Source organism: Haliotis asinina, chromosome 1 (genome assembly GCF_037392515.1).
Source record: "Haliotis asinina isolate JCU_RB_2024 chromosome 1, JCU_Hal_asi_v2, whole genome shotgun sequence".
NCBI lineage: Eukaryota > Metazoa > Mollusca > Gastropoda > Lepetellida > Haliotidae > Haliotis > Haliotis asinina.
Window position 1 is genome coordinate 36950203 of NC_090280.1, and position 22982 is coordinate 36973184.

The 22982-nt window shown below is 39.4% G+C and overlaps 1 protein-coding gene across 1 annotated transcript; it reads left to right on the forward strand.

The window, feature by feature from the left end:
• The first annotated feature begins 7185 nt into the window (after positions 1-7185).
• Positions 7186-19371, forward strand: LOC137278668 (carbohydrate sulfotransferase 15-like). Its single transcript, XM_067811176.1, has 7 exons — positions 7186-7515; positions 8165-8450; positions 9431-9535; positions 16178-16334; positions 17365-17536; positions 18667-18814; positions 19199-19371. The coding sequence occupies exons 1-7, from the start codon at positions 7186-7188 to the stop codon at positions 19369-19371; spliced, it is 1371 nt and encodes a 456-aa protein (XP_067667277.1).
• The last annotated feature ends 3611 nt before the right edge of the window (positions 19372-22982 follow it).

A 22982-nucleotide genomic window follows, 5' to 3' on the forward strand; every position in this document is an offset into this window, starting at 1 on the left:
CACACGTCCTTGAAAAGGAGACCGAAATTACCATGCTAAAATATAATAGTCATGTATAAATTTAATCGTGGTGAGGTCATTTATACTCTAAGGTAAATGTAACTGTAAATTCTACAAAGCCCGATGTTCCCCAAGCATCACGGTGGAATTTGGCTAAATCAATGTGGCCTTTATATGAAATTATGTGTGCTGGAACAAAACTCCTGGTGCTTTTTATTGATGTTACCGTCCCAGTTAAACGTTGCTCCATATGAACCTCAGAAGATTGCTGACGACTGCATTCTCCAAATCCTGATATACGTTCTTAGCAAATGTCAAAGGTCTGGGAAAACATCCAGAACAATAAATGTATCGGTACCAAAATCAAGCATGAGCCTCCTTGAAACTGGGGATCAGGTCTTAACTGATAAATCAGATATTACAAAGAAACTGGGGAACACTCTTCCTGAGCATTTAAGCATTCTTTTTAGCGGCTGACTATGTTCCTGCAATTCTGAAAACAACAACTATAACCTGGTGTCAGTTGACGGAGGACATTGTTATGAAATGTTCTTTTTTTTTCACGAACTCCACACTACTCTTGAACATGGTCCTGAGACTGCGTCAGGAACGGAAAATATGCAACATGAACTCCCGCAACATTTACCAAAATCTTGTTTATTTCATCTCATATCATATGCACCTCTGGTAAATTTCCGCCAGCTAGGCATGAGACCATTGTTTAACCCATACCCATAATTAACTGCTGTTGCGAAACCACAAATGCAAATCCAGCAAAATATGTCCATGGTACGTAGAATCCAACAATATCATGACAAATATGCAGTATAGCCTTCGTAGAAATTGCAGCACCATCTAGTTCGACTGGATACCATCATGGACAACCAAAATACAATGTCTTTTTTCTATGACGACATTCAATAATTACTTAATATGTCTTGTCCATGCGTAGTCATTACAGAACGACATGTCCCAATGACAAATAAATTTCGATGACCTTGTTTTCTATTTGCATGGATTGATGTTCATTATATATCACTGAATTGCACAGATTTGTGTAGGCACTGTAAAGTATATCGGCTCTAGGTGTACAATAAAACGCAAACAAATACAAAGTTCCTTGAATATCTATCCTATAGCTAATCATGTTGCCACAACGGTAGTTCCTTGAGTATCTATCCTAACAACTGTCTCTCTTTCCTTGGCTCCACAAAGACAGCATCTGTCCTGAGCTCAGTGTCTAGCCCATGTTCCACAACAGCAGCTCCTTGAATATTTATACTAAGCACAGTGTCTGGTCCCATGGTTCCACAATGGCAGTTCCTTGTCGCGTTTATCTGGTGCGACATCCAGATAGCTATACCGAGAGAGCGCACAGGTTGCAGGAATCAACAAGTAGTCATAACTGAGGCAGGTAAATGCAGTCTCTTTGATACAGGAAGAAGAGCAGTCCCGCACAGAGGCAACGGGAAATTGGCGGTCATTATGGTTCAAGATAGACAGCCCTCCATATAGCGTTGATTCATTTCCGTACACTTTACACCCTTCAGACAGAACATGGTTGTGAGACGATGTATTTAACTATATATCTACATTGTCAAAACTGGTACATCACTCCATGAAGATAAAGAAAAGATTAGTCTTAATCATTCCATTATCGTTACGATTATATTGATCTAGATACTGGAACTGACTTACGTCTTAAGCAAGTGTTGTCGGCAGGGTTGAAACTGAAACCCGGAATGCACTTGCATGTTCTCACGTAGCACACAAAGTTCTTGACTGGACAATCAGCGTTTTTCTTGCATCTTTTGCCCAGGATGTTGGGAGTGGTATTTCCTGTGCATATGTACACGCGATTAAGACACAATGCAATGTTGTGATCACAAAGATAAACTAACGATAATAACTCCCGGAAGACACAATAGGGATTGATGACAACTGATAGATTCAGCGTACAGCTGGGCGTTCGACACCACGTCCGATGCAGTTGATGAGTATAAATTCACATCGGCAATATTTAAGTCATATCGCCACTACTAAACCAACGAAGTGAACAGCAAATGGATCTAACGGCATGAAAACCTGTCAACAAAATACAGTAAAATAACTTTAGTCCGTTTGGCTCAAAAGCAGGCCGATGAATTGCATTCTAGCTCGAAAACTAATAAACATGACATACTCAGTGAAACTTTGATCATAATCAGAACATCATACCAACACTGTGAGGTTTTTGCAGAATATTTTTCCTCAAAACAAAAAAATTCGTTAACAAACAATCATTAAAACTTTTGACACAGTTCACTATTTGTTAAAAGGGAGGAGTGCTGAGAAAGGGATAGGTTAATGAATATATAACTTTATCGGCATTTGCTTCTCAAACACCTCGCTGTGCCTTTTTCTGCACTCCTCACTCGTAATAAACAGTGAACTGTGTCAGTATTTTAATGACAGTTTGTTAAACATCTTTTTCATTCTTAGGACAAAAAATCTGCAAAAACCTCACAGAGTTGGTATGATGTTTTGATTATGATCAGCGTTTCATTGAGCATGTTATGCGTATTAGTTTTTGAGTTGTATTGCAATTCGTCGGCCCGCTTTTTAGCAAAACGGACTATAGAAAGCCACAGCTTCAGATTTAAAACCAGCACGCAACCATAAAATGGCATGTTCTAACTGACACAATATCAGACGTGATACATACGGTAGACACCTGAGTGACTGAGTTTAGTTTTAAGCCGCACTCAGAAATATTCCAGCTATATGGCGGTGGCCTGTAAGTAATCAATTCTGGACCAGACAATCCAATGATCAACAACATGAGCATTGATCTGCGCAACTGGGAACCGATGACAAGCGTCAACCAAGTCAGCGAGCCTGACCACCCGATCCCGTTAATCGAATCTTCGGACAAGCACAGTCGCCTTTTATGGCAAGCACGGGTTGCTGAAGGCCTATTCTAGCCCGGGCCATTCACGGGTCCGACAACTGAAAAAGATCACCATACTAGAGACCACGGGAACCTACTTGTACTTTTATTGCCTGTATCTTCATCTACTCTGTGGTATATAAGAACATTGTTACTAGTACGAATTACAAAGAACTTTAGTAATGTCTACATATTCACCTGATTGTAATGTAACTGTAAGTTACCTTGATAACCAACTCCTGTTTGACTTAATGAACGCTACATCATGTATTACAAGTTTGGGGAGAGTAGGTAAATTTGTAGGTTGCTCCCTGTAACAGACTTGGTATAATAATGATAGTGTAATTGTACCTCTGAACCAGAAAGCTGACGTCAACGAAGTTAATAATTATAGAGACATATTCATCATGGGTGCATTTGGGAGAACATCTTGCTCAAATGCACGCGAACGTTTACATTCCGTTGCAGAGTTTATGACAAAAATCCCGTAGGACCGATTACGATTCAGGGAGAACTATAGAACAACCAAATGTATATTCTCTCTGCGAAGTTGGATTCAAAAATATCTCTCAAAACTAGACCGTCACTTTTTGTGTTTATGGCTTTAGAAAGGCCTTCGATTCAATCAACAGATCTGTTCTGTGTTACAGAGTAATTACACACGATACCCATGGGCGATTGGTAAATACAATAATGATAATTTATGTACTCTACACTAGAGTCAGCTGTGAGAACATGTGCTATGTCAATATCCGACTCTTTCAATGTTTGAGGGGTGTGCGACAAGAATACCGCAGGTGAGCTGTAATATTGTTAACACTGACATCTTACCTCCAGCACAGATGGATCTCCCTTGATGATTTGTCAAGCACATGTCATTTGAACTGCATGTCAGAAGCGAACAGGCATTTGCTGGAACCTGAGTGGAAAACATAAATAAAATTACAAGTCTGTAACATTTTGTAAAGATGACAGCTCAGCCTAATACTGCTTGCATCAGTTGTCCTTGACACCTGGATTTGCAGATGGTGTGTGTCTGTGGTTGGTTAGGTGTTAAAACCAGACGGGAAGCAAGCTCAAACCACTTTGATGACACGAATGAGTGATAATCAGAAGTTTCAGTGTGTCCTGGGGTCAGCCGTTCAGCGATGATACCAAGGCTGCACATACGCACATATCCACTTTAGGTACAAGGTTTAAACACGCAAGATCCGAATTAAAATGCATGCATGTCAGGCAATTGAAGGGTTCGGCTGGTTGACTTGGTTGACATATCATAGTATCCCATGCGGGATCTCTGGCCCAGGCTTGTTTATTTACCGACCGCCGCCGTATAGAAGGAATGTCGCCGAATGCGGCGTTACACTACACCAAACCAAACGAAGTTTGAAGGGGCTTCTCAGAATACACATTTCTTCGTTATATTTGAAAACCGAAGTAGGAGTAGTAAAACGTCATAAAATCAAATGTTAAAAAGGATACGTTCAGACGCATTGCTTCATAATGTAAATTCATAATATGAAGGAAAAGACGGACTTGGATTCGACCTAACATCCATGGATCCACTTCAATGAGGTTGTTGTACAACCAAATAAAGCTACCACCTGAACACCACAGTACATGCGTGATTTAACACTAAAAGTCACAACGGCAGTAAATGTGTAAATGTATAAATGGACAGTAACATAACTTGTCTACAGCAGATTTATACTTAAAACTAGCATACAGCCATGAAACTCAATTTCTATCTTTAACTGTACAAAATACAGGTTTGCCTATAGGTCATCAACAACAGAAGGTGTATTGCCACACTAGGAACCACTGGGGACTAACTGTGCATTTGCTATCGCCCTTAGCTCGACACCATCACTTTGGCAATTGCGTGACAGTTTAGGTAAAGATTAAAAGATCACATAAACTTCGCTGAAAAACACGTAATATAAAATGAAACTGACTGAAATGGAATTACATTTCCTTCTCAATGTGGCAATAATTTTACGTTACCTCTTCCCTTCCTTTGAAGGTAATGCAACTGACAGTCAGCTGAACATCAAAAGAGTGTTGTTTTTCTAGGTTATATATCTATATACGTACGTGTACTTTGTTGTATCTGTCCACGAGGTACCCTGCTGCTGTTGTACCATCTTGAAAATTCGTATAGGAAAGACGACATGTGAGAGCGTTAATGTCGTACAGGAAGATCCTACAGAACTGGTATTGGATACACTTGACATTGCACATCTTGATACCGATTCTACGGATCACTGGATGTTCCTTTGCTGCTGCACACATAAGGTAGGTCCAGCTAAGGAGAAGAGACAGGAAGAGTCGTTTCATTGTTGGGTACACATCAGCGGTCCCAGCGTCATTCACTCTGTGTGATGCTCCTTTGGCAATGTTACAAGGTGGTTTGAAGTGAGAACCTTATCCTAGTCATCTTTTATACGTATTTACGATGTCTCCTTTCTGGTACCTAGTCATATCATCACGTATCATTAGAACAGACAGGAAAGAAGCAACAATTCTGGCATGCAACTCTTGAAATATTCAGGCACTGCCCATCCTGAAAGCTCGCATCAAAGTTTATCTGACGCTGCCTTGATAAGAACACAATCACAATATGGAGCGAGGACAGAATCTAGTGTACACACACACACACACACACACACACACATATATATATATATATATATATATATATATATATATATATATATATATATATATATATGTACGAACATTACGCCTCCAAAGTGATATCCTCACATATCATAACTGATTATTTGTTACACAACCCATCTATCAGAAACTTTTGTCCCAATATTGTCAACATCCAGCAACTGTCGAGTCTAAATTCTCAGATCAAGTTGTGCGTAATATTCCCCAGACATCATGGGCATAATCTGGACTCAGTCATAATTCATGGAAGAAGTAATATCTCCGGAAATTATCTTTTAGTCGTATCACCAACATCATAAATGATGTTCTATTAAATCAGTTCATCATTACAAAAGTGATAATATTCATCAATATTTCAAATGGTAGTCATTATACATTATCAAAGCTTATTTTTGCGTCATCGGTGTCTGTCAGTGTGGGAGTTTTTGAGTGAGTTAAGATTTTAAGTCACATCGGTAGTATTTCAGCAACGTCTTGATGAGTAGTATATGTAATGAAATACTTCAGTACGAGAGATATGGGTTTCTAATTCGACTGTTTATATCAGGGCTTGGTGTAACTTGAAGCACTTGACTACGAGATACAATCGACAAGCCGCTATTGTTTCTACAGTTGTGTATTATGTTCGACGTATTGTTCCCTAACCAAACACAGCACCGTGTAAAGGCGTCTGGGAACATCCACTGACAGCTGCCACATCACATTACACTCATAAGCAAATCTTATAATGTTCCATATTACTGTAAAGCGAGCTCGTCCTCTTCGTGTTTTATTCATTTCAGAGTTTCTTGTTTCATGCTTTAAAACCCAAGTTGTGTGTGTGCTATTTAGGGCATATTTGAAGTCAGTATACGTGTATCACTCTAAGTCAGAATACCAGCATCATGTTAAGTCTTCTGGGGGGTATCCAATCGTGAGATGTCAGGCGTTGCTTAATGAATTAATTACTTAAGTTCTCTGTGTATATCAACAGTTACTGTTGCAGACCTGCTGTTCTGACAAAAGTTTTGAAACATGGGTTATAATCATGATTACCGCAAATATAGTGAATCTACACTGAATGGGCTGAGAGAAGACATAAAGTGTGGAACTCACCCATTCATTTGAGTGGCATTCTCATAAAAGAAATATATAATATTGTAACAGCAACACGATGAACCAGCAGAACACGTGAGTGTTATATAACTACATTAGAAGTGTATGAGACTGGGCTGTTAGTATCTGCCGATAGTTGCTTAGAGGAGTTGAGAGATTAACATCATGACATTATTATACTGTATTATTCACAGTGTTCTGTGATGGTAAACTCAGATATCCAGAGTCAGTCCCGCACGCAGTAATATACCCGCCACAACACCTGCCACAAACACACAGGGTCTGATTTATTTGGTTTGTCATGTTTAAGTACCCTGCTCAGACGGTATCATATGACACGTATTTTAATATATTTCCTCCCCGATATCCAAATACAGTTCTTATGGATTGAAACACGTGTCAGGTGGTTGATACCATGCATATCCAGATATCTGGTTCAGTCACTTAGGCTGGTGTTTGAATGAATGTTCTGTTGTTCCAGCATGAAACTTATAGGGGGAAAGAGGTTGGTCATTATTGTGATGGCGTTTGGAGTTGTGTTTCTGCGAGGCAGTATTAAGAACATGATGAAGACGTTCACGCCGTCCAAACTGGAACAGATTCAAGTGGTTCACCGACACATGTCACAACTGGTCACACGCATGCAGAGCGCCGAAGATCGAGTACCACCACACTTGCAGATGCGACCCCGAGACCAATCCCGAACCTGGGGATACCATGATAGAGACATAGCATTCCGAAAAGCTGTGACCTATCTGACACGTGCTCGCTACAATAACACGTTATGGCGCGACCTTGACCCCATGGCGATGGTGAGTGATTACTGACCTTGCTTCCAACCGTTTTGTTCGTGGAGAGGTACAACGATTTGATATTAACTTATTAAAATGACACTGTGGCAAAAATGTCAACAGCTCACTGTAGTATTGCAAACCACTGAGTGTCTAATAACTCACAAAGCTTTGTCTCACTGAAACAGTAGAGGTGAGCGATCTCAGATGTTCCCTCTTACAGTATATTTTATTTACTGGAAGAGGTGACGGCAGTGCATTATTTTATACATTTATTGCTGTGAGAGGTGACTGCATTACAATACTGCACACTTTCGACGCTGCAAGAGGTGACTGTAGTACTGTGCACGGACCCTGAGCTGATGATGAGCCTTACCAGCCTGACTGTCCCAGGATCACGCGAACCCCCTCGGGTTCCATTGATACTAATGGAAACAATGACATTTTATTTACCAAACCTTTTCGGTATCCAAATTCTGTAGATGGATGAACATCATGAACGTCTAAGATACTCATTATTAAGATGTTTAAATTGCCATCACACATGCTAACATATAAGCTAACAACCATTTCAACAGCTAGATCGTTTTATTTGTCGCTGATGTTGTTTACTACACTCTACCGCATGAAGTGATTGATATGGTAATATTACCCCCAATTTCAACTCCAGAGTGTGCCACAGCCTTTGTCTGAGTTTACAAACCCATGCTGGTGGGTATACAATGTCCCACAGAACCACTGCCTTTGGGGGATGGATCAAAGCAGGAAATCTCTAGCCGAGATAGCCAGGAGAAGGAAGCGGGAAAACAAGAAGGTGCTGCGCTGTCTCCCGTACTTCTACATCATAGGGCAAGGCAAGAGTGGGACCACCGATCTGTTCAACAGGCTGACTAAACACCCCAACGTTGCTCCCCACGCCATGAAGGAGACGCAATGGGTGTGTCGAATCCGACTACGTAAGTCAAAGTGTAAACAGATTAGTGGGAAGACTGACGGGAACGAAGTTTAGTGAGAGTGTGTATTGACTGGATGATACTCACCGGTGTCAGCCATGCATATGCATAGCATACACATATAGGCACGTTGTGTGTAGGTTCTTCATTAGTTATCCAAACCTTAGATTCGGTGCAAGTCTTCGTTCTGTGTTAGGCAATCTGACAAGGTCCGTGAAGATCTGGATTCGAATTGGCCTCTAGTAACCCATGATTGTTGTAAGAGGGGACCTAACGGATTTAGGTGTCAGGCTCGCTGAAATGGATGAAGCATGTCATAGTATCCCAGCTGCGTACACTGATGCTCATGTTGTTGATCAATGTATTGTCCAGGCTCGATTATTTACAGACCGACGCCTTATACCTAGGATATTGCTGAGCCCAGCGTTGGATAACAAACCATCAGGATGAGTCGACAATGTAGCAACTAGCATACGTTACTCAGCGTCATGTTGGTCAGGTGCACGTAGACACGTGCATTACACGCAGTTTTAGGATCCACGGTCTTCTTCTAATTGTTAAACATTAGGTCTGAGAAACGTTCTAGGTAGTTCTGATGATTCCTGATGTTTCAGTTATGGCAAAGAATGTGTATGGGTATGGTATTGTATTCATGTTTTCTAAGGAGATGACCTTGGTAACCTGCCTCATTTCTGGCTATGTCAGTGCCATCTATCTATCACGCTCTCATATGTCCGGAATGTCACTCTAAAGAACAGTTAACCTAAACTCACTTGGTGCTTGCGGGGTGAAATGATCACTGCAATTTGCTCCTATGTAATTGAATTACAAGATTTTAGTCAGAAATAACTAGTGGATGTTTGTAAACCATTGAAAACATTTGTGAAAGGGGTAACTGGTACTGGTTATTACAAATATGACTCACGAACCGGTACCATGAGTTATTCATGTCATGAAGTCACTGGCACTCCCTATAATTTCAGGTGAATCCTGTTCCTCCTTTGACTCGTATCTGACTCTGCTGCAGAAGAGCGCCAACTTCATGCAGAGAAACCACAATCAGAACACTGTTAGCCCATATATGGCAGGTGAGCTGGTAACGCAGAGTGGTGAGTGAGTTCATATTTCACATGACATCGGCAATTATTCAGCCATACCTTGACGAAAACATATTTAAAAATGAAATGGAAGATGTGTATGATCTAAAGCCTGTCGCCAAAGGCCAGTGAAACATCTAGACTGTTACAGTTACAATAAAACTAGCATGCTAAGTTGAAACTAACGTAGACAATACAGTATAGACAAAGGCTATAGGTCGCCGACAATGAGTGAGTGAGTGGGCCACCTCGGTAAATTTTCAGCCATAGACTGTGTGTGATCAGCTCTTTATATGACAACCAACGCTGGTAGGGGTGAGGACGTTTTATGTCTCGAATCAGTTACGAATCCATTTGGGTTCCACCAACAAAACCCATCCTGCAACATGTGATAATATCAGTATTAACATCAAAGTATTCTTGAAAATGCTGTATGACATGGATTAACATACAGGTTGCATAAATGAATTAAAATAGTCAGGTATTGCAAAACACTCGATTACAACATTAACACAATGCACTGAGAAAAATGAATTGTATATTTAAGAAAATAAACAAATAAACCTCACCCATTTGTGGAAAGGAATGGCACTTTGATTTACCGTTTGGCACCTGCAAATAACATTTGCCAAATTCATACCACTGCAAGGCATAAAATAATTGAAATACTTTAGGTACTTGTTATGCTGAAAAATTTGCTTATTATTTGTAATGTTTCTTAAATTCCATTTAAACAGTGTAAATGATAACGTCTGTCTTAAGTGTATGAAAGAATATCAAATTAAAACTAACCTGTGGCAAGTAACAATGTTGTTTCTGTGCTGTTCTGTGCTGTTCTGATCTGCTGTACCAAGTGCCATGTGCTTGGACACTCAGTGTATTAATATCCCAAAAAAGAAATTGCAACCAATCAGAGACTTAATCTCTGGTCACATTACACACAATAAGGAAACCGAGGCCAGAATGAACCACCTCACTTCCTTGGTGATATAAATGTTCCACAAAGGGGCATAATTTAGATGCACCTCAACCACATAGAATGTTCTACCACACCCTCAACAAAACCTCTTATGAGTTTTGAACATCAAATTTCAAATAACCACAATGTTTATTAAATAGCCCTTCATCAAAGAAACTTTTAAACATGTTTTTGGAATTTAGCAGTTTATACTTTTTATTTGCATGATTTTATAACTACATAAAACACCTTCACCTAACAACAATAAAATCTGTCATGTCTCAATTGACATCACTTCCTGTTAAATGTGCATACAAAATAAATATAAGCTCTTAAATGATAAGTCATCAAAGGACTGTAAAATAATTAACGGTGTCATGTTAATTTAAAACTGTTATATTTATGAAGACAATAGAATATTTTTTCTATTTTGTTTAATCTCCAAGACATGCATGAGACACACACATACATACATACCAGATTTCACGTCACAGTCATCATGGAATTGTACAGTAATCATCATATGAGTAGTGATAACATCAAATTAGAAACAGTACGCCTCATATGATTACTCCTTGCGGGACCACATACGGTCGGTTGATAAGCTTTTCGGTATCAAGAGCCAAATTCCAGTCTCTACATAAAAATATTTTTTTTCAATTTCACCTAGTATATTCTTCCTAGTATTCTTCCCAGTATATTGGCAGTATATTCTGATTTATCATTGTTTGGTCCATACATATTGAACAGTGAATAGGTAACTTCATTAATTTCAATTTTTAAGGCTATATAATTTCCCTCACACTTATCAGCATGTTTGTTCACCACTTTAAGCTCAAAAGTATTGTTAAGAGGATAACAGAACCCCTAGCATTATTTCTACAGAAGCTGAAATAACCTTCCGTGCATCCCCACTGATGTTTACTTAATTCCTCGTGCTCTTGTACATATTGAAGGCATACAAAAAATATTGACCTTTTCCCTCCTTAAAATCCTGAACACTTGTTTTCTCTTAACGCAGTTATTTAGACCAGGCCGGTTAAGAGATAACCTTTTAGCTTCTCCTTACCACTCGTACACTCGCCAGCAGCTGGAGGGACGATGTAAATCCAGCTAGGGTTCATGCAGATAGCAAAGGTACTGAAATTCCCCATGGTCCCTACTATGGTGATCTACCTTCAGTTGTTAGCGATCTATAGCCCGTGTTTTATATTGTAATATTACCAGAATGTTTTACTCTTCCATGCTAGTTTTATTACCATATCTGTGATAGCCCAGTATTTTTAAAGTCCATCGTGACAGGTTTCATTCTTCAAAATGTTTTCATTTTTCTCATATAAATTGTTTTCGTCACGATATGGCTGAAATATTGCCTATGTGACGTTAAATTTTAACTCGCTCATTACCTTTACTACCCATTACCTTTCTGAGTCACAGTCTGTTCACTATTTTCATGTACGAAACGCCTCTGAACAGCTAATATGTGATTGTATGCAGGTATATAGTTGATCTGTAATGTATATCATGTTTCTTCTCATGGACATTCACAAATAAAATAAATATAAGGAGATTGGCTCTGACTCACCCTGTGCTTCTTGCACTTAACACAAGAGCGCAGTACAGTATGAAAACAGGCTAAAAAGGTCGCCAAGAAATGAAGGTAGATCACGGCACTATTGACCATCAGAACTTGGATTTACACAATCCCTCCAGCCACTGACGATTGCGTTTAGATATAGCCGTAAGTCTAAACTAGCATTAGTACTACAATTAAAAATTGAGATATCAAAATGCATTTAAAAAGTTTGGGAACTACATTCCATCTGAGGAGGACAATATTTTTTACAATATTTTAACCGCCTTCGAGGATACAGCCACAAACAATCGCAGCTACTAATTTAATCTATCTGGTTTCAGATAACATTAATCTATTTCCGAAACATGTCTTCTAATAATTCTGTTTCTTTCTTTCTTATCCACTTATCCATATAAAGCCACTCGCTCACTCGCCTCTAAGCCTATGTTGGCAAATCCATTATAATCAATGAGTATAGCAGTATATGTGGTTGAAGGCGTCCCCAGGTGTGTTCATAACATATAGTGAACCTGTTAATTGTATGTTCATGATGGTAACAAGAGTGGTAGAGAAGGTAGCCACGTGGTTAAAGTGTTGACCCGTGAGGACGAGGACAAGTGTTCGATTCCCTCAGTGGCAACGAAGTAAGGAGCAAATGTCACATTTTACCCTCTTTGATGTTGCAGCGGTATTGATAAACAAAGTATAAAAACATTCACACCACTGTGGCAATACTTAGTTTGAGCGAGTTAAACCTTAGTGAGTGAGTCAGTGAGTTAATACTTAACGTCACATCGGCAAAATTTCAGCCATATTGTGACGAGGACATGTTTGATATTGAAATGAAATATGTATACATTGTAGAAAACTGTCGTCAAAGGACTGTAAAACAACTAGAATATCAGTTGCAATTAAGGCTAGTGTGGAAGGTTAAAACTAATATCACTATTGGGACAATGCAACATAAAATACGAGCTATAGATCGCCAACAACTGAATTAAACCTTAGTCATACCGGCAGCACTTGAGCCACACCCCGACTAAAATTAGTCATTAAACGTGACTTGAATCGAATGACATTTTCCATTGCTTTAAAGTAATCATTTTGTTAGTGAGAAAATATATCCAATAATTTAGTTAGGATCTGTTAGGTTAGCTATGGAAAAGTATGGTCAAGTACTATGTACTATGAATATTCAGAGCCCAGTATGCTCTGGGCACGCCTTTAAATGTTTTGCCACGTCATGACGTAAGCGTAAAAGTGTGCATTTCCGGTTTAGACCGTTGGCCCGTGCGGCCACATTGTGTGTAGAGAAAGAAAGAGTACAATGCTAGTGTTAGGAGGTTCACTCTTCTGGTAACTTCTGATTCATAGTTCAGATTGTATATCATCTTTATATTGTATGTGTAAATTCACATGGTAGTGTTTGTAAGGAGTAATATTTTCACTATTTTCATATTGTCCCGACCTGGGTGAGTCTATTATTATTTAGGGTAACGCTATTGTTTTATGTGGGGTTTCTTTCCTTGAAGCAAGTTTAATTTTGGTATATTTCTCTCACCTAGAGCATGTGTCAGGTTTGAACTTATATTTTGCGGAGAGTTGTGGGTTTTTAGGTGTCACGTCTTTATAGTTGGGATATATTACGAGCACTTCACTCATTTTGTGTTTTAATCAGTAAGCATCAGAGCCCGCAAGAGTTACTTCCCTTGAAGAGATAAACGTTGTTTGCGAGCAAGACCAGTTGGCAGTGGTATATTGATTCATGGCAGTTTTACGGCAGTCGTTTTACTGTGTATCCATTGTTAATATCTCACTATTTTTACAGAGCTCCACAAGTAAAGATGTTAGAAGAACTCCCAGCCTAGCTGTTTGACCCAGTTTAAACAAAAATATTTTGACGAAGGAGAGTAAAACCAATTAGACCATCACAGAATCAAAGTCAGTCAGTCAAAGTCAAAAGGTATATTGTACAAAAGGCCTCCGGCCCATATACAAGAGAGTATGTATATAACAAAAAGTTACACACAGGGAGTAACACGTTCTTTAAGCAATCCTTTTCTTTTAACTAATGCATGTTTAATATATAGTGAAAGGTTTAATATTTGAGATTCGTTCTTAGCAGTTAAAACATATACGAAAGCTTGCGATGGTGGCATCTTTATCAAATGATCTTTAATATATTTCTTTCGAAGGTCACTATAAAATGGACAGACGAACACAAAGTGAATTTCATTCTCTGTTTATATATTGCACAACTGACAAATTCGTTGCGATTTTGCAATGGACACCTTTCTTCCCTTATTTTCGACAAGGTCTAATAAACCTAGACGATATTCATTAAAATGGTTCCTTAAAGTTTCCGACGTGAGTATTGATAAATAAATTTCTGGTTGGAATAAAGTCTTGAAGGTTTTGTAGTAAGTGTAACGTGAGCTATCTTCTAAAGTTGAATGCCATTCCTGGTAAAACATATTTGCAGACCGCGCTCTAAATTCCTTAAGAAACATGTCTACACCTCCAACTGATTGAAATAACCATATGAAACCATAACCAAGGTTCCTTTTATGCGTTACCCATGTAGTTTTCCCCATGTTATCTAAATGTAAAAGCATATTGTATGCTATTTTAGGAAGACGCTGTTCGTGCATATGAAGAAGTTTGAACTAGTATTTTTAACATCTAATTTGGGAATTAATATATATGGGGTATCTACCACATTCACCATATGCCATACAATTTGGTGTAGAAGACCCAACACTAAGAATATTTTTTACATGCTATTAAATGGACCTTCTCCAAACATTCATACCGCTGGAATCCCAATACCTCTGAGCCGTATAATAAAATTGGTTGTATCTGGCTATCAAAGAGTTTAAGAAATATTTTAGGTGGCGTGGGTCCAACTTTATGAACAATTGAAATTACACTCATTAGGCCTTTCTTTGATAAATCCTTCGTACATTTGTTCAAGTTCATAGTATGTGAAAACCAGATTCCTAAATATGAATAATGATCCACTACATTGACCAACTGACCATTAAATACTCATCTTTCTTTCAACGCTATTGGACCACCTTTCCTAAAGATCACAACTTTAGTTTTATCTAGATACTAGCATTTGACTCTAAAATTTGATTTCAACAAAGAAAATACAATATGAAAACGGGCTGCAGATCGCACGTAACTGGACGTAGATCACCCTACTAACGACATGGGGACTTAAGGTACTCTCCTACCAACATGGACCCTAGCTGGACTTGCATCACCCCTTCGGCTGTTGGCAAATTGATTGCGAGGTTGCGTTAAAATGTAACGACATGGGGATTTAAAGTACTCTCCTACCTACATGGACCCTAGCTGGACTTGCATCACCCCTTCGGCTGTTGGCAAATTGATTGCGAGGTTGCGTTAAAATGTAACGACACCTCGGCAACATTTCAGCCATATAGCAACTAGAAATGTTGTACAATAAATATATGTAGTCGTCCACGGACTGTTAAATAACTAGAGTATGACAGAGAGAGGTAAAACTAGTTGGCATGTATTTTCAAAAGTCCAAAACTAATTTAGACAATGCAAAAATGATCTATCTCCTGAGTTGGCAGTCTGATCAATTTTAGCCATACAACTGAAAAAACCCCACATATTCTATGAATTAAAGAGTGGTCATAATAAATTACTTTGAAAGACGTGGCCTTATGCATCCTCACAGGGAGGAACAACACTTATACCCTCTTTCAGTAAACAATATTGCGCCGCCGATACTATTTAATAAACAATACTTATAATATCTTTGATCTATTTACGAAACATACTATTGAAAGTCTTTCTCCCAATTTAATTTAAACATAGAGCTATAATAGGAATATATGCAATTGTTGAATAGACTCCTTAATGTTTTGATATGTGATGCGTATAGATCATGCTATCTTGTTATGGTCATGGATTTTGTGCATTGTCAACAGACGATGCCCAAGCGCAGCCCCTTTTAACATGCCCATCAATAATTTTGTTGACATTAAATATGAAAACCTTTCATTACCATTCACAACACTCATTTCAGTAGATGCATCTCTTGAAATGTGTCTTTGTTAAGGAGATGCAACACCAGGTTATTTCTCCTACATTGACTTTTGGGACATGTTGCCTGGCAACGAAGGATGTACGGAGCCATGTGTTACAAATGCAGACATCATCCACCATATGAACCCTCATGCAAAGATCATCCTGTCTCTAAGGAACCCCGCAGACAGGTATGGTTCAGTAACACATCCGGTATCCAGATTACGCCCGCACACGCACGATGTAAAAGTCAGTGATGTTATCGGGTACATTCCTCAGTTATCTCCCTTTACCACGTGGCCAATGGATGTCATTTGCCCAGTCCCTATGTCCCTATACTTCTGGTATATTAATGCTGTTTAAGGTTTATTGCAAGAACGCATTTATACATTGACCGTTCTGTTCGCATTACTCCTTTGGTCTAGTTCCTCATGCTTTCGGTAGTCATCAGTCATCCCAACTTTCAGGTTCCGCAAATCGTATAATAATTATAAGAACTGTAGAGAAAAAGTAGGCTTAATGTTGATTTAGGATTAGGTTTGTCCAACAGGCCCATATTCGCAGCATTCAAAGTTTCCAGGCGGGCGCAACTCCAGAATGTTCACCATTGCCGCCTGACTGAGAGCTGCCAGCTTGTACTAAGAGATCTCATTTATACATCGTAAAATCTGAACACAGGTCCCTACTGCCACTGCATAGTCGTCGACGTGTGGCCTTGCGTTCCATGATCATTTAGGTTACAGAAAAGACATACATAGTCCCCCAAACCTTGAAGATCCGGGTTAGGCTTGATCTTGTTTAACTCATGCTTGGCATCAGACGCGAATAACGGGATATTGCGATTAGACTGACTTGTTTCACACATGTCATCGAATCCCAATATTGCGTAGATCCATGTTCATGCTGTTGATCACTGGGTCGTCTGGTCCAGACGGGATTATTTACGACACGTAGATTTAATATGCCGAGTGGTTATCTTCATCGATCTGCGAAGATGGGATACTATACCATGTGTCAAGCAAATCATCGAGCCAGACCGCTCGATCCCTGGTCGCTTCTGATGACAAGCATTGGTTGCCGAAGACCAATTTCACCCAAGCTCTTCTCTGACCTATAGAAGAGAAAATATACGAGAGATAAAATATGTTTTTTCAAAAACAAAGGGACAGCGACAAACATACAGACACAATGTGAGAGATCTTCCCAAAATCGTTGTTTCAGACTCTACTCCTACTACTTTTTCAAGTCATCTATATTAGGAAGGATGGTGTCAAAGCAGGACTTCCACGACCTCGTTAGCAGGGAGATCTGGAAATTCAACAAGTGCCTTGTGTCGCAGTCCCTACGTGGATGTTGTTACAACTACACCATCGCCGATTCCCTGACAGAGGAGGTGCGTACTCTAAAATGAATCAGGACCACTCACAGTAACACTGAGGATACCATGGAAGACCGCTTACAGTTGCACACAGATAGATCTGATATACGTCCAGTCACACTAGAGTAAGCGAGTGAGTTCAAAATTAACAATCTATATATGAGAAAAATTAAAACACTTTGAAGAATGAAACCTGTCACGATGGGCAGTAAAAAACCGGGGTATCACAGATATGGGTATAAAACTAGCATGGAAAAGTAAAACATTCTAGTAATTAAAGCAGACAATACAGTATAAAACATGGGCTATAGATCGCCAACGACAGAAGGTAGATCACCATAGTAGGGACCATGGGAACTTACACCACCTTTGCTACCTGCATGGACCCTAGTTGAGTTCACATCATCCCCTCAGGCGCTGGAGATTGTGCGAAATGCTAGCCAAAATTAAAATAAAATGAATACTACAACTAAAAACTGGTAGACTTAATTTTACATCAAATGTTTTGGGACTTACGTACAGTCACAGCTGAACACAGAGGTAATATACGACCACTCACAGTAAAACGCAGATAGATGTGATGTAATATACGACCAGTCACAGATGGACACAAACAGCTTTAGCTTAACTTTCCCGTCTTGACTATTGCAATAGCCTTACAGGAGACATGACACATAAAACGGCTCCAGAAAGTTAAGAATACCAAAGTCAGAATTACTTCGTTATCTTCTAAATATGACCATACATCGCCTGTGCTGAAGTCTATACATCCTGTTCCATACCAGGTAGATTTCAAAGTCATGTGCATCGTCTACAAGTGCCTCAACATTTTTCTTGAAACAACCGATTCTTTCAAGAAACTCTTAAGACTCTTTCCTTCACTGAAGCCTTCCAGTGATTCTTCATTCTCATATTGTACTCAGCGCCATGAGCATGCATTCGTGGGTGGACACTGACGCTTTAGAAATGTTCCTATGATGTGTTTCTTTACTAGTATTAAGACAACTCACAGTAGTACATTAGAGAGATGCAAAATTACTCGTTCCGCAGTTATACACAGATAGTCATAATGTGAAAGCACACGTAGCAGTACACAGCTAGTCGTAATGTAACACTACTCTCATATGTTGAATGTGTTTCTTCAGCTTGATCTGCGGAGAGGGATCTACCACGTGTTCTTATTGGACTGGATGAAAGTGTTCCCCAGAAACCAGATCTACGTTCAAACGTTCGAGGACTATGCGAATAATGAAACAAAACATCTATCAGAAATCTTCAGATTTCTTAAATTAAGTGAGTATTTTGTTGATCAACTTTCATCACATGTACTTCATATACCCGGAAACTTGTCGACTTGATCAGGGATGAAGGTGATCATTCGCGATGACATGAAGCCATATCCCAATTGCGTTGACTGATGTTCACGCGATTAATCACTGTGTTGTATTCTAATCTAGTCTATACAGATGGAATATTACTGAGCGTGACTTAAAACTAAACTTACCAACACTGGGAATAATGCCAGTTGGTTTTCTCTCTGCTGGGACACTAGGATAGTACTCTGTAGAGAATACTTTCAGAGAAAGAGCATACTCAAAATGAGACAACTGTTCTCACTAAACAACAGAACAAGAACATCCTGTCAGTCTCCTGACATGACTGTATCTCTACTTCCAGAATCTCTATCCGATGCAGCTCTGAACAACATAACCGCCCTGGGGCATGGCTTCCCGAGGAAGTATGGTCTGTCAGTTGGGGATATGTTGGCAGAGACACATGTCATTCTGGACAAATTCTATAAGCCACATAACGATCACCTTTCAAAGTTGATGGGCAAAGATTATTGGTAATTGCTGAAACGTGAAGAATGAAGGTGCCTGGCAAAAGGAAGCAAGCATTTGGACACTGGATGCGGGCAATAAATAACGAACGTTGCGACAATGTTACTAGGATAGACACAGTTGCCGACATACTACAGATTTGAGGTCCAAGCACATCTGTCTTTACCCACAGGCAAACTGTAGCCGAGAGAATATGACCAGTCTTCAGATATGCGAGCAAAGGTTGGCAGCACACTTCCCTCGCTTCGGTTCAAAAAGTGTTGTTCGTGCCAAAATAAAATATCGCCACCATCAAAGGTACACTCCAAATTCCTGACTAGGTTGTGATCTCAGATTTCCAACGCCACATTTAACAATTACTCACGTGAAATATGTTTTATTCAACATTTTAAGCGCCACTATCACAGTGTGGGGTCATTAAGAGACAACATTTCACCATTCGCCAAATTAAAAGAAGTGTGTTATGAGTAATAACTGTAAAGCTAAATGGCTATGGATGGCACAACAGTAAATTTAAATCGACACAACTTTTAATACCAGTAATCAGACTATGAAACGACACCTTGTGAGGCAATCACAATTGCCCTGCCAGTAGAAAATAACGATGGAGTCATCATGTAACTCTTTCTTGGTACATAAATAATTTCAGCTAATCATGTCTTCGATACGCAGACTTTATATACTTTATTGTCGCCAATGAAACGATGCATTAAATACACTCGTTTTTATAGTTCACTTATGTATAGTTTTATGTTTGCTGAAGATCCCTTTTTCAATACTTCCGTACATGGTCATTTGAATTGAATCTCAGGAAGACGCATGTCGTCATGATGTCCAGGCGTCACGATGTGCTATTGCGTGAGTGAGTGAGTGAGTGAGTGAGTAAGGTTATATTTAGCGTCACGTCGGCAAAATTTCAGTCATATATTGAGGAGAATATGCTTGATATTGAAAATGAATATGTGTACATTATAAAAAGCTGACGCATGAGGAAAGTAAAACGACTACGATGTCACACATCTACACAACATAAAACACGGGCTATAGATCACCAACAACAGATGGTAGATCACCATACTAGGGACCGTGGGACTTACATAATGATTACGTTTGCTACCTGCATGGGCCCTAGCTGGATTTACACCACCCCTTCAGCAGTAGGCGATGGTAGGAAGCTTTAGTCAGAATATACAAGAACAAATATACTGCTATTAAAAGGTATGGTAGAGAAAAATTGACTTTGAAAGTTTTCGGGACTTACGTACTATCTAATGTTACGCCACTTCAACCTGTAACCAAGTCAGGAAACGACAAAAGGGGTATGATGGAGTATTTCTTGTTTATCAACAGCGGCTTTGAAGTCGGGGCAGTTGTCTGCCGCTGTCCTGTTCTCTATGGCTGTCCTGGTTCGCCTAGGTCTTTCGGTTTAGTTTTATGTCGCACTCCGCAAAATTCCAGCTATATGGCGGTGGTTTGCAAATAATTAAGTCTAGACCACACAATCCAGTGATCAAGAGCATGAACATCGAGCCGATGACATGTGTCAATCAAGTTGGCGAACCTAACCTGATCCCTCTTACGACAAGCATAGTCGCCTTTTATGGAAAACATGGGTTTCTGAAGGCCTATTTTACCCCGGACTTTCACGGGTCAGTGAATGGGCGAAGTTACGTCGCATTATTTCAGCCATAGCGTGACTTCATCAAAGTTCCTAATACATGAGGCACCCGTGGCGAGCTACCTCCTCGTGGTGGACCCGGGGGAATATTTGGTCCACCAACCGGCCTCTTTGTTCATTGAGATTTTCTAATTTTAAAATGCATTTTTGAAGTTTTGAACTTTTGCCTAGAGTCCTGTGCCCAGAAGGCGGTGGCTCATGGGCCAGTCTGGTAGACTAATTATTTATAATTCTTCTGTTGGAGTATAATTATATTTATATTTTGCACACATATCATTTGGAATTGGTGCAACTTTGGTACTGGCTTGTTTGTCTAAAACATTTTTGATTTTGAAATATGTGGTTCTGATCTTTGCCTAGAGTCCTTTTCCAGACGGCAATGGCTCATGGGCCAATCTCGTGGAATTATTTATCTGTTGGAGTATATCATCCGGGTATCCTTGGTGCTGCAAGCTGAAGGCCCGCTTGCTTTAGCATTGTCCTTGTGATACTCCGTGGTGGGTGGGGAGCTTAGATGATGAACCATATTACACTAACCATGGCTAATGAAATTCTACCCCCAAAAACAAAACGTCCACTTGAAATTGACCCTGATGATACTGACCACAGACCGTCTGCATCGATTGAGTATTGGCCGCGTTTCGTTGTGATTGAGATTCCTGACAAGACTCAGTTAAAGCTGAACCTCTTTGCTGTATCCAAAACTATTCAATGTATTCCTGGAGATGTGAAAAACATTAGACGCTTACGTTTGGATGCGTTGTTAGTTGAGTGTGGTAAAAAACAACAATCAACCAGCCTGATGAACATCAAATCTTTTGTGTGCATTCCGGTCACGGTGTCTGCTCAGGAAACCTTGAATACAAACAAAGGAATCATAAGAGATCGACATCGATAGTTTGATGATATGTCGGACCTTGATATAGTATCTGAAATGAAGGATCAAAGTGTATGTCTATGTCAAGCGCTTTTCAACTCGGAGAAACAATGAAACCATCAAAACCAATACGTATCTGTTTACTTTTCCCTCTCCAAATGCGCCCAAATCAATGAAGGCAGGCTACTGTAACATTCAAGTTGACACCTACATCCATAACCCGCTCAGGTGTTTTAAATGCCAGAAATATGGACACGGTGTAACTACTTGCACATTGTCTGTGGTGTGTGCTCACTGTGGTGAGAAAACACACACAACAGATGATTGTGACAGTGATTTAAAAACAAAAAAATGCACCAATTGCTCAGGCAACCATTCTTCATTTTCTAAACAGTGTCCTTTTTGGAAAGATCAAACGGAGATCAACAAAATAAAATTTACTCAAAATCTCTCTTTTTCTGAGGCAAAAAAAAAAATGGTAAAGAGATCTGATCTTTCACAAAGTTATGCTACAGTGGCAAGCACATCATCGGAGTCTACCTCTAAAATAACAAAATCATCCAAAGGCTGCCAGACTACCTTGACTTGGGTAAATTGCGATTCTCCATAGCTTTTGTACCCTGCTATATCATCTCAGACTGAGGATTCCTAGTGCATCAAAGTCTTCTTCTGATCACAAATCATGATCATCTCAGTCACACTCAAAGTCTCAATCGGCAGCTGATAGTCAACAAAATGTTAAAAGTAAACCTAAGCCTAAGCCTGATGCTACGAAACAACAAAGTGGCAGAGCTCCTAAAGGGTCACAAAATAAAATTCAATTCTTCAATAAATATGGGTCTCTTGAAGACATGGACGTTTCTGATCCCCAATAACCCCAATAACCAATAAATAAATTTAAAATTTTAAATGCTAAAGCACGGCGTACTTTTAAAAAAGAACAAACGCCAATCTTGGCAAAATTATGTATCTAAAATAAATTCTCGGACACCCATGTCCAAGGTATGGAACATGGTCCAGAAAATTAAAGGTAAAGGTACTAAATCTACTTTCCATCATCTTAAA